The 12,983-nt window shown below is 40.1% G+C and overlaps 1 protein-coding gene across 1 annotated transcript in view; it reads left to right on the top strand.

Annotated features, from left to right (window-relative positions):
- The window catches only part of scube3 (signal peptide, CUB domain, EGF-like 3), a 56,674-nt gene that overhangs the window by 25,449 nt on the left and 18,242 nt on the right, over positions 1–12,983 (top strand). Inside the window, exons 4-5 of the mRNA XM_062427960.1 lie at positions 3,678–3,815; positions 5,528–5,644. Coding sequence (XP_062283944.1) covers positions 3,678–3,815; positions 5,528–5,644 — 255 coding nt within the window. The remainder of the gene's footprint in view (positions 1–3,677; positions 3,816–5,527; positions 5,645–12,983) is intronic.

Here is a 12,983-nt window from a genome sequence, read left to right as displayed (position 1 = left end):
ACATTATGTTTTCTATTGTTGCTCACAAGCTATAGTTTAAATTACCAGCCACTGCCTTAGATAGGGATTTGAGTTCCAATCAATCTCTCCACACAGTTGTCCATTTACTACATTGCCCACAGGAGTTGCCATCATCAGTAAATCCTTATGTACCTTCACTTCTTTCTGTTGTCTTGACCTGCTGGTTTTTAGAAAGGCAGCAGTGTGATATGACCTTTTCTAAATGTCCTGCAGGCACGGAGACTGATCTCACATATTAAGTTGAAGTTCCACTCAGTCAATGACAGAAACACAAATTGATTTTGCTTCAAGGCAGCTAAAAAGAATTTACAGTGGTCACTTTATCCCCAAGGATCCTGCTTTTGTTATTTTTTAAAGGTAAGAAAAAGAAAGATAAGCACTGGACATTCAGCCTGCTCATCAAGATATTATGGGTCACAAGAGACAAATGTATCTGCCTCAGAATACTGAAAATACTTTCTGTCTGGGAACAAATGCAGCACATCACTCTCGGCATGCAATTTAATGCTCTGGAAAGGTGATTATTTGTCATGAAATCATGCAGTTAAATGATATTTTGATATTTTGAGCTATGAAAGAAATAGTTTGACAAATAGGGGAATACACATATTTGTTTTCTTGCAAAGCTTTGGATGAGTATATTGATACCACTGTAATGTTTTATGGTAAATATGAAGCTACAGCCAACAGCCAGTAGCTTAGCGTAGCACAAAGACTGGAAACAGGGGAAACGGCTGGCCTGGATTTTATTCAAAGAAAACAAAATTCACCTACCAGCACCTCTAAGGCTGAATGATTAACAATATCTAGTTTGTTGTCTGTGCAAAAACTGACTTTACGGGATAGTGGTTGTACAAACATGTCAATAAGTGAACTTCAGAGGTGCAGGCGGATTTTGTTACTTTTGGACAGAGCCATGCTAGTAATTTACACCTGTGCTAAGCTAAGCTAGCTGGCTGCTGGTTGTAGCAGCATATTTAATGAACACACATTAAAATGGTATCAATCTTCTTATATAACTCTTTACAAGAAAGTAAAAAGCGTATTTTCCAAAATGTCAAACTTATCCTTTAACACATATGCTATTACCGAAAGTGTAAAAGGAAAACAAAGGTTTTATTGGCTTCTAGCAGCAGCATCACCTCTTAGTATTGAGTACAGAGGTCACGACCTGTCCTGGGAGGATAAAGTTGTGGTTACTTTGCAGAGGGAACACTCCCACTTGTTTTCTTGGTTAATTGCAGTGTTCCCTTTTTTACCACAAGCATAGTAGTTTTGATGACGCCTGTACGTGTTGAGCTGTGTGAAAGCCCATATCCACTCAGCTCTGTCCCTCAGTAGCTATTTGAAAAGCTCCTTCTCAATTCCAGGACTTTGGACTCTATTTCCTGTCCAGTTCTCTGCCTATAAAGTGGCCTGTGATAGTTTTTATTAGTTTCTACATATAGAGTTGTGTTTTATGGGTCAGCAGATTGTTTTAGTGGATCATGGCACATATCTAGTTTCTTTTTTTTATTTCTCTCCTTCTCTTTCTTATCCACCTTCTTATGAAAGGCTGTTTTTCTTTCTGCTCACCATCATTTAGTAATGATAAAAACTGGAGGCCTTTGGCAGCCAGTTAGAGGGAACAGCACACGGTGGATGATAGCTGGGCCTGGCCTGGAGAAAAGGGCCATTGTGTCAACACTTTGGCTTTTATTGGTCCTCAGAGAGATGAAGGCCCAGGTTCTGGCCCCAGCCCGACATGTTATTGATGGATGGGTCTGTAGTATTCAGGGAGAGGGGCTGCATAAAAATGAAGAGGGAGTGGAGTGAGTTTTGAGATGCATAATACAACCTTAGTAAGTAATCTTTACTCCACTGGGGTTACTTAGTTGGAAATTCAATCCTCTGTTAAGTTCATGTTTCTTGCTCTGGCCTCAGATAGACACAAAGGCGAGGAAAGGGACCACTGAATTCCACATCCTACTTAAATATCCACATGACTCGCTCTGAAATTTGCAGCACTTTAAAGCAGCTGCTCTGTTGATGCTCATTCATGGTCACTTCACTCCGTCCTGCCGTGCCTCTTTCTTTCTGCCTCCAGAGCTCAGGCGCTGGCCCCGTGTTTGCTCAGCGCTGAGTCTTTCTGTAGCTGCAGTTAGTGTCTTGATAGCTCAGCCTGTCTGCAAGAGTGACAAGAGCTCAGGCAGTAAAAGCTGAGAGGATTGTATGACCTTGTGACACTTCTTGAAAGACTTAAAGTGATGGAAAGTCTTTAACCAGGGGGTCAGAATTGTCTATTGCTCTTGCTTCCTCAGCTTGTTGAGGTAAAGAAAGACTCAAAAAAAGATTTCTGAGTTGAAATGTACAAAAGGGCAGGTTGAGATTTTAGCAAAACGTGTGGAAAACAAGAGGGCATAATTAAAGGAGGGTTACGGGTGGCAGGAGTGAAAGAACATGTATAAGTAATTAAGAATAGAATGATGTCAAGCTGAGGTTGTTTTCACGTTGTAGCCCTTGAGGCAGGTACATGGAAACTGTGTGAAAGCACACAGTTGTCAAGACTGATACAACTACATTTATAATATAAAGGAAGAGTGCACAAGGTTATATGAGCTTTTCTAGGTGTTGACACTTCTACACACATATGCAAATACTTATTTATAGCAAAAAAAAAGTTGGCTAATTAAAAAAGTTAGACCTCCAAACACCCTTCAGTGCAACTGCAGATTTAATGAGACATTAATGGAGATGACTTCTTGCTCACTGCCTCCCTGTTCACCAGGAGAGAAGGAAAAGGAGAGGGATCAGTTTGGTTTTTAATGAGTCAGAGAGCTGGGGTTTGTCACTGCATCTTTAGTGGTGGCAGTGTTTCACAACGAATAATTCAAATATCTTCTCCAGCGAAGTCAGCTATCTTTATTACAGTACGGAGCAGAGCAGAGGGAAGGCTGCCTCTGTTTGTGTAATTATTCGTGACACGACGGTCTCAAGTTGTTGAAATGCATGCTGGGTGTCTGTTGTACCCCTTCATCAAGCATTTATACATCACACAGAAATTATGCATCTTTGTGTGCCATGTTTAGCAAAGCTCTGAATAATGAAATGCCTCTTTTTCAGTAATATCTTAGTTTAGTGTGTCTTTTTAGAGGTTTGTCACATTCTTACTGAAGTGCTTCAACCTTGATGACTCATGAAAATGTACACTTATGCTCTTATTTAGCTATCTTTTGGTCTCTTGAGGGAGAATTTCACCAAGACGCTTTTCTTTTTTCCTTCAGTGTGTTCCTCCTTTCCTTTCTTTATGGGGATTACCTCAATTAAAATTACAAGTCTACGGGATCAGCTCCTGCTGGGAGTTTTATCCTTTGTGTAGGCTGCCTCCTTTTTATAGCTTGAAACAAGTGAACATGTTCCAACAAGTGCTTGAATCTTTGTAAAGGGTTGGCGGGCATGTCATTCACCAGCAGTAGGCATATATATGACTAAGGGTCAGAATGCGTGACAGGCATTTGAACATTTTTACTCCTCTTACCAGCTCTTTTTAATTTCTAATTAAAAACTAAACTCTTTACTGAGTGGGCTTTGGCTTTAAAACCTGTGTGTGATCTGTGTGTTAGTTAAGAGATAAACTCTCTCTCCTGGTGTTGTTGTTTCCCTCACAGCGCGACCAGAAGGTGCAAAGGAGGGACCCACCTGCATGGATAAGAATCACGGCTGTGCACACATCTGTAGGGAAACACAGAAGGGTGGCATCTCCTGCGAATGTCGACCTGGATTCCAGCTCACCCGTAACATGAAGGACTGCAAATGTAAGTCATCTCGACCACAAGCTTGGTTCCCCTGCATGAAAGACACACACACGCACACACACCCTCACTCACAGGGAAATACACTAGAAGAAGGATTTATAGGCTTCTCATGAAAAGGTGATTGAGGTTGGAAACCTGCCGATGATGTATAATTGCTCTCATTCCACAAATGCCAGATTTAAAGTAGACTACTGACATTTACATTACATTACCACGCCGTGACTAATCTTCCAAATAGTCCTTGTAAAAGAAAACATGTTTATCAAATAAAGCATGATCATTTACACAAGCAGGGCATGTGTGGAGGTTACTTGAAGGGGACCGTTCTGACGGACAGCGCACACTTCCTGTTGCTGTGCAACGGAGATCATCCTGTCAGAGCTGGGGCCAGGGCTGATGGGGGATTTGTCTGTGTTTGGATAAGGATTGGAGAAGTGTTATTCTATAGTTTTTCTGTGACAGCCCAGGAAAAGGGCAAAAGGCGCTGGGATGGTAGGGTGCAGACAGGATGGCGGTGGAAGCCACTTCTTTTCACTCTGTCATCACAGGTGTGTTAAAAGTGCCAAGGTTAATGCTCCCTTCGTCCGCCAGCACATAAATGTATTTGTACTTACAGATTTGCAAAGACACACACCAACACACATACATAGACCAGAACTCTCTCCATCACTTCTGTGTAGCTGACATGACATGAGTGCTATGTATTTAATAAATGTCATGAATTGTAAAAAGAAAAAAAAAGGAAAAGAAAATCTGTATTCACTTTAGGTTTTTGCCCACTCTGCAGAATGAGTGAACTTAAACACTATAAACACTATAAATAAACACTGTCTTAGCAGCTTGTAGGTTGACCTTTTTTATCCACAGTAACAGCTCGGCCTCTTGCTCAACATCACTTCATTGGCTGTTTAAAAATGTGAACCCTTTTCTTCTGCATCTCAAATGTAGATCAAAAGATTTAGTATTTGAAATAATCAAGGAATTAAATCTCTGGTAACAGTAATTAATATACACTATTTGACTCATTGCTTAAGGAGTTAAACATGTAAATGAAAGCATGCCACCCTCACATTATGGTGTACAGATTTGGTCCTTAATTGGAAGTCCAACTTTACACTGCTTTTAATTAGCAACCAAAATACTATTAGACAATTGTCAGAAAATATAAGTCCAATAAATCATTTTGCTAATAGAAAACACGAACACTGGTGTGCACCTGCAGTAATTTGAGTCTGTTTTCAGCATGTTTAGAAGTGTTTGATAATCTAATACATTTTTCCATTTGTATTGCTGCACCTATTGCACCGTCCTTGCTTTTCCTGAGGTTTCTTCATTTTGTCCCCATTAAAGTTTTTATGGGGAGTTTTTCCTTTTTTGAATTTAGGGTGTAATGATAGAGGATGTATAAATAAAATAAAATAAAACAAATAAAAATGTACTTAACTTGACATTTGAGGACCTCTACCATATTCCTTTTGATGCATAGTACGTCCTTGAAGCCTTGAAGCTCTCTGAAGGACTCAATGCAGTCTCAATTGATCCCGCAATATTTACTTTATAGAGTTGAGAAGGAATGTATTATCACAGGGCGCCCTGAGGTTCCAGCTGTGGACTTTTGTTGCATGTCATACCCGTCAACTTTCAAATAAAAAGCATTAAATGTCCAAAAAATACTTCATAAGAGTGTGTATTAACTATTTGTTCTTTGATAGTGACATGTAACTACGGGAATGGGGGCTGCCAGCACATCTGCGAGGAGACAGACCATGGCCCCAAGTGTTCATGCCACATGAAGTTTGTCCTGCACAGCGATGGAAAGACTTGTGTAGGTGAGTCATCTCACCCCGATACAACTACTAAGGGCAAGAAATAATGGCTTTTGAATGAGAAAATGTAAGCCCAGAAATGATTAGCTCAGTAACCAATTTCCAAAAGCATTTTTAATTAACGTTTGAAATGAGGTTTGTAGTGATAAAATGCTATTTGAAATACAGGCCTTGTTGCAGTAGCTGTACGCCTGAGTCTTTTCTCTTGATCTGTGACATACAAGGACAAAAGGCTACCAACCACTGTGCTTTCCCCTCTGCCACTGCTCCAGTAACCTCTCACTCCCTGCATCTGCTTTGGCTTCTCTTCCTCCTCCTCTTCTTCACTGAACACTGTGCATCAACTCTCCCTATCTCTCTCTGTTTCTCCATCCATGCAGTCAGATGCACACCCTCTATTAGCCCTTGGGTCAATTCCTCCACTGCTCTCCATTGGGGATTAACTCACACCTGACCTAACCTTCCACTGGCATTTATCAGTGTTTGCCTCAGTTGACTTAAGTTGAGTAAAAATCATTCAGCTACTCAGGCATATTGAACCGTTCTGAAGGCAGTTTTCCATCAGATGGGACCTGCAGGCACAGAGAAGTCAAAGCACTGGTCTCAATAAACATGAACGCATTGCATTTAGCCATGCAGAATTGCACAGACATTTCGTCGAATGATCATGAAACATTAACAATAAAGCTGGTCAGGCGTAAAACTGAGAGTGACCATTACTGAAGGCAGGGCTTTATTTTATCCGCCTGTTTAACCAAAGTGTCATTAATAGTTTCTGTATACAGTCAAAAAATCTCATTAAAACCAATTTTACTTTGCAGTGTTAGTAATCTGGATTTATGATGGAAGCTTCAATGAGTTGGATGGGACATTTTCTCGTTGTCGGGAAGACAAACATAGTAATAGAATTAGTAGCTACGCCTGCAGAGCAGACTGCTGAGGTGGTTGCTTGGTTTCGGAGGCTGTTAAGTTTGAGAGGTTGGTTAGGGTAGTGGCTGATTAGCTCAGTGTTTCTGGATCCTCTTTATTACCGCAGCCCTGATGAGAGCCAAACCTATGTCAAGGTCTGGTCAGCCAACCTGTCATTATTGCTGTACCCTGCTAGGCCAAGGGGATGCCACAAAGTTGACCGCAACCAAATTATATGTCGTAGCCAGTCTAATTCCCAAGGCAGCGCAAATGTACCTTTGGTGTGCCAGATTAGGAAGCAGTCAGCCAGTTAAAATCTCTGATTTCCCCCACAGAGTCTGGGGATACAGAGGGCTGCTCTGTGGTCGACAGTGGGGCGCTCCATCTTCCAGACACTCTTATTAGTTAATAAAACCTCAATAAAACAAACAATCTGCCAAATGAACCACTGAAGAGAGAGTGAGTGACAAGAATGTTGGAAGACCTTCAGTAAAGCACCACTACTGTGGAGTAAGACTAACTGTGGGGTTTCCGCCATAAAAAATGATTCAAATGAAATATATGCTGAAAGTGTTTGTCACTTCAAAAAGCTTTGTGCCAGATTTAAGTACCTTATCTTTCTGGCAAATAATGATTATGTTTGTTTGGTTTTTAAAAAAAAAATTATACCATCTGCTACCTCAAAAACACTGCTTTGAAGAAAGGGATGTCATTTTTCTTTATTTTAAAACTTCAGACATATAGTCTGTCATGGGACCAAGTAATTGTGTTCTAATCCTGAAGTTTCAAATAGTTGTAAATGTCACAAGCAATGTAAAAATGGCTCATTGGGGTTGTTGTATTTTACACACTGTCTGTATGGCATGTAGTTTAAGTTACCACTGTCACACTGCATTCAGAAATAGTATGTGACAGATATAGTGTAGAGGGTATCCATAGCAACCACACAAAATGAAAATAGTACTCATCAAGACTCTGCATACTGCATCCAAAAGGAACATGGCACATTATTACAAACCAGCTTTAGCCTTGTCAGTGGCTTTGTCGTAGGTCTGGTGGGCTATTTCAGTATGCTGCAGCTTCTCTGTTCAATCCATTTTGTGGGGTGTTTCATATGCATTCTGCCACATTTTCATTAATTTAGTGGTGTCTCTTCACACCCAGGCTTGGTCATGCATTTTGTAATGAAATGTTGGTTCTTTTTTATCCTTCTTTTCTCATCTCTGTTGATACTGGGCATCCTATAGCTGGAAATGTTACTGTCAGTTGGGTTGTAGATAAATGGCACACATGGACTGTTCTCTCTCATACACACACAAACTCTTAGTTCAGTCGCCTAATCAAACTTTGAAGTCACATGTTTGACTGAAACAGACCTAACACAATCAGTATTATTTTTGCATTAGATTCCTGCAAGTTCAAATATCAGAGAGGAGCAGGCATCATGTGGAAGCATTCACACTGTTAGCACAGCAAATCATAAACATTCACAAATAGCAGGCAGATGCAGACATGCTCAGGAGTTCAATCATCTGAAGAGTTGGCCACACTATGCCAGACACACACACACACACACACACACACACACACACACACACACACACACACACACACACACACACACACACACACACACACACACACACACACACACACACACACAGAAAGGGAGCAACAGATACATTTTATAATGCAAACATAAAGCTATACAAACAACCACACAAACCACAGTACACCTCCAGCATGCATGCATCACATGCATGTAAACACATGTAGTCTACATGCATATGCCCATAACATAAACACATTGTGCTCTCATTTCGGGTGGTCTGCACACTCATGCTGGTGTACTCTAATGTATCTCATAGTGCCCTTTCCTCTAACTGCTGAGAATTGTTGTTTCTGTATGTTGCATGTTGGGATTGGGACCTGTTGGTCGAACAGTGGCAGTCGATGTAAACTGTGCATGCTTTGTGGTGTTGACTTGTTGCTGCCAGAGCTAAGCATTTACTTCTTCATCCAGCAAAAAAGCTCTGGCCCAGTAGATATCATGATGATCAGTCCATTACAGTACATGCATTAATAAACACAATTGAAATGGTATAGAAAATAAATACAGAGCACACACAGTCTTTTTTGTTGGGGTCTTAAAATGTCTTATCAGTCACCCCATCTGTATCATGGATGGTTCACATACCAGTATGTGTACAATAGTCAGTGTACATGATTCAGATACAATTATAGAATACAATTATTTCTAAATATAAACTCAGTTGACTATTGAAATGGGAATCACTTGGCAAATTGGGCTTGAAGAATTTGTTGAATTAAAAGTCAGTCAATTAAGTATTAATTTAATATAAATTTTAGGTAAAAATAAGAAATTTAAAAAAATAATTTTTTAGTGACAGCACATAAATTGCACATCTGGGCCGCTGACCGTGTTTAGAGACTTGGCATTACAGCTTAGCATCATTAATTTTGAAATGATCTGATCATAAAAGACACCATAAAGCGCAGACATGAATCTGGCTGTCTCTGTCTTTCAGCTTGCAACACTAACCACTACTTGCTCTGTCTGTCAAGGCTTGTAGTACCTATACTAACTAGCAAAAGCCTCACCTTGCACACAAACAACAACACTGCACTTCATCTGCATTGTGCAGAATATTTGTTTTTGCATGACTGCATGGTTTTAAGGTAACACTTTTGCCTTGAGATGTCACCCTTTTCATTTCAGACAAAGACCTGTTGTCATCAGTTTGTTGTTTAGGATTTGGAAAATAATCACTGCTGTTTATTCAGTTGTTACCTATAAGAGGCTGTCTTTATTTTTTGCAACAACATATTGTCATTCTGTCATGTCATTATCACCTATGTAGACATAAATGGACATTAATGATTTATTTAACTCAAGAAAAATGATCCCTTCTCAGATTAGTCAGTTAGTTCTTGTCTGCGTTAGCTCACATGATTTACATAACACAAAAATGCTGTGAGGTTCAAGTGTATGGAGAACTAAAGTGGTGTTTTTACAATGTGTGTGTGTGTTTGCGTGTGCGCGTGCATGCAGGGGAGAGGAGTGTCCAGCCCCCGCCAGCCCCACAGCTGTTCCCCAATGGTAAATATGTGTTCCTCTGGCTCCTCTCTCTGGGGGTCTGTGGGTGCGGGGAGTAGAGGAAGCTAACATAGCAGGCACTGATCAGGCCCTTCCACTCCCAGCAGGGGCATCATCCTTCTGACCCTTGACCTCTGACTCCCCTCCTACCTTCCTCTTCTTTCTGTGAATGCCCTCTCAATAATAACCACTGCCTGTGTAAAACCACACCTTTTCAAAACACAGCTGCAAACAGGGTGCCTCTAACAGGCAAGCACTACAACAATTATATGAAGATATAAACTGCACGTAATATTGCCAAATGGTAAGATTTTTCTTGTCAGAATCTCCCCTCTTGAAGTCGGTCTGATTGATCTATTAGGATGTATTAGCAACAGTACAAGTCGTCTTTAACAAAGGTCCAAAACCCATCAATTTAAGTGTGATGGCTTTCAAGAGACAGACCAAAGACTTTGGTTTTATTTGTGTTTTGATCCGGGTGATATGAGCGAAATTGCACTTGCACTGTTTCAAACACTTGGCCACGGTGTTCCTAAACTACATCATCACGGCCTATTAGCTTTGGTGAGGGAGCCAATAATGTGTCCAAGTTTCAATGCTGCAGCATACAAAAGATAAAACCAGCGTTAGAAGTAAAACTGGTAATATAATAGTATAAAAAAGTCCTGTATTAAATTTTACTTTACTATACTTTTCTGAGTATACTGTTATCACATACAGTATGCATATTTAGGATTTTTGTGACTAGAAAGCGTTCAGATAAATGTAGTGGAATAAAACCATGCATTAAAATGGAAACACTCAAGTAAAGTACACTAATCTATAACTTTGTACTTAAGCAAAGGACTTGAGTAAATGTACTTGGCTACTTTCCAGTCACATGCAATCTTATGCCATAAACTGGTGAAAATAATCAATAGCAGAAAAGTATTTATGCAACTCCAAAAGTAATCAGTTTCACTACATGTAGAGTAATATAAGCAATGTAGTGCAGTTTGGGGAAAAGTGAAAAAGAAAAGTATCGAAACCTTGCATCTTGATAGCATTACAAATGCAATTCAGCCCAATTATCAGGCTGAGTCGTGTTTCAGTAGTCATGGCAAAGATGCCAGGAAAAATAAACTCGTACAGTAAATCTGCGTGGATGTATCAAACCTCGATACATCAAAGAGATTTACGATTTAATTATACCATGTAAGAGACTGAGGGAGGATTCTTCCTCTCAGAGGAGTCACCCATTCTCGGTAAGAAGCAAAACAATAGTGTTTTAAGTTAGTAGTTATTACTACTGCATTGTATGTACATGAACATTGAGCTCCCCCCATGTTACGGTATAACAGTCTGACCTATTTCAGGATTTTGTGTCCTAGTTTCTGATTTTTTTTTTTCTCAGAAATGAAAACATAAGGAGCAAGAGGCATATTTAGCTTTCTGCCTCATCACACTAATTTCTTGTTTTAATGTACCACTCTGAAACCAGCGCTTTGGTTTACTTTCACAGTTGCACCTCGGGAGAACATTATCAGACTGTTCTCTGTGAGTTTTATTTTCTTATTGTGTGGTTTTATGTTACTGAGAGAGCATCCACCTCAGAGCTTTAGTCAGGTTTTTTGTCTGATAACCTGTGTACCTTCTGAGTGTCTTTGCTCAAGCTGCATGTTTGCTGTTTGGTCAAGAAAATACATTTTTTTTCTCTAACAAAAAAAAAAGAAAAAATACCAATTTCACCAAAGCCATTCAATCCCAGGGAACAACACTCAGGGAAAACTCTCCCTTGTGCCTTTTTGTGCATTCTGTCCACTCACCCGATATATTTTTTTGTGCGGTCATTAAAAATGACTGGTGACAAGTTGCAGTAAGGTTGCTTGTCAACAGTTCTGATGTAAGTGAAGAAGTGCTACAGCTAGAAATCCTGTGGCTTCTGTTAAATGATTATGTACACTGTCTGAACCTCACTATATGAAACATACACTGTTAAGACTCGCATTAGACCAAACACCCAAGACATCATATTGGGGAATATTTACAAAAGTCTGCCCACTGTTACAGTAATTGCAGGTCCCGACCCGGTGCACTGTAGATGTGGCTGGTCTGCATCCAAAACACACAAACCCCCGCACATACCAGAGAGCGTGTGTCTCTGCTCTGTCTTCACAAAACCATAATGTCAGAATTTTTTCTTTGCTCTCTTAACACATGATCATTACAGTTTGGTGAGATGGCTGCCTGACTAAGCGTTTTGGAGGCATGTCCTGACACTGTCTTATCGTCTCATCTGCCAACTGTCTCTGCTCACACTTTGCAATTATATGAACCCACAGTGCTGCACTCTCAAGCCTGGGGTTGGGACAGGGGTATTAACTGGAAGGCCCCCCTCTGCCCACTATGAGCCATCGTTCTTCTACAAAGGATCAGAGACAGAATTTCTTTGTTCTGCTGACTACAGAGACTAGGCAAAATAATGTAAACACCTCACAGAAAAGGATTTAAACTTTGAACACAATGATGAACACTGCTTAGTATTATAGTATTAGGCTGAAAGCATTTGACAGCTAATAGAGGCATGTCAAGAGGGCAACAGCCTCATAAATCATGACAATATATACCAATTACATACAAAACTAATGACTAAGAAGGAGTGAGAAGTTGAAACCAACTAACAGGGACATGATGTATACACATGTACAGCAAAAATATAAAGGGGGATCACAAATACTGTAAGCCACTTGTGTAGCAGTGTTTGCAATGTTGATTTAATTTGAACAGTTTACCTTATTTTTCGGCCCCCCCTGTGTTTTCATCTGTACCAGAAATTTCTCCCAGTATATTCATGCATCATGTTCAGCCTTCAGCAACAACATCCACTGGACTGTGAAACAGCTATAAAACATAATATTACATCACTGTAAGCACCTGTTTTGCTTTGATACACAATTTCAGGTCTGTAGTTGAGCTATTTTATTTGATAGAAAGAGCTTTAAAAAGTTTCATTATGGCTGCTGCAGGCAGTGCAGTTTTAGATTTAAGTGAAGAGGATTAGGTGTTTCCCCAAAGGGATCCTTATTCTCTATAAAAATCCAGTGCAGCTGCATTCCCTCCTTAGTGCCACGTGTTAGCTGCCATCTCCTTGCCCATGTGTAATCTTTGCCTGTGCTGTGCTGGCTCCTTTTTTAGAAGGGTTGCCAGTCAGCATCCTACAGCACATCAGAGATAAGCAATGAGCTGTGTGGATGACCAGTTGCCTTATTAGCAAGTTACAGTGATTGTTCCAGGTTGCTACAGGTTTTTTTATTTGTTTTGTTTTCATGTTTTTGT

Source organism: Scomber scombrus, chromosome 10 (assembly GCF_963691925.1).
Source record: "Scomber scombrus chromosome 10, fScoSco1.1, whole genome shotgun sequence".
NCBI lineage: Eukaryota > Metazoa > Chordata > Actinopteri > Scombriformes > Scombridae > Scomber > Scomber scombrus.
This window is presented reverse-complemented; position numbering and strand designations above follow the sequence as displayed.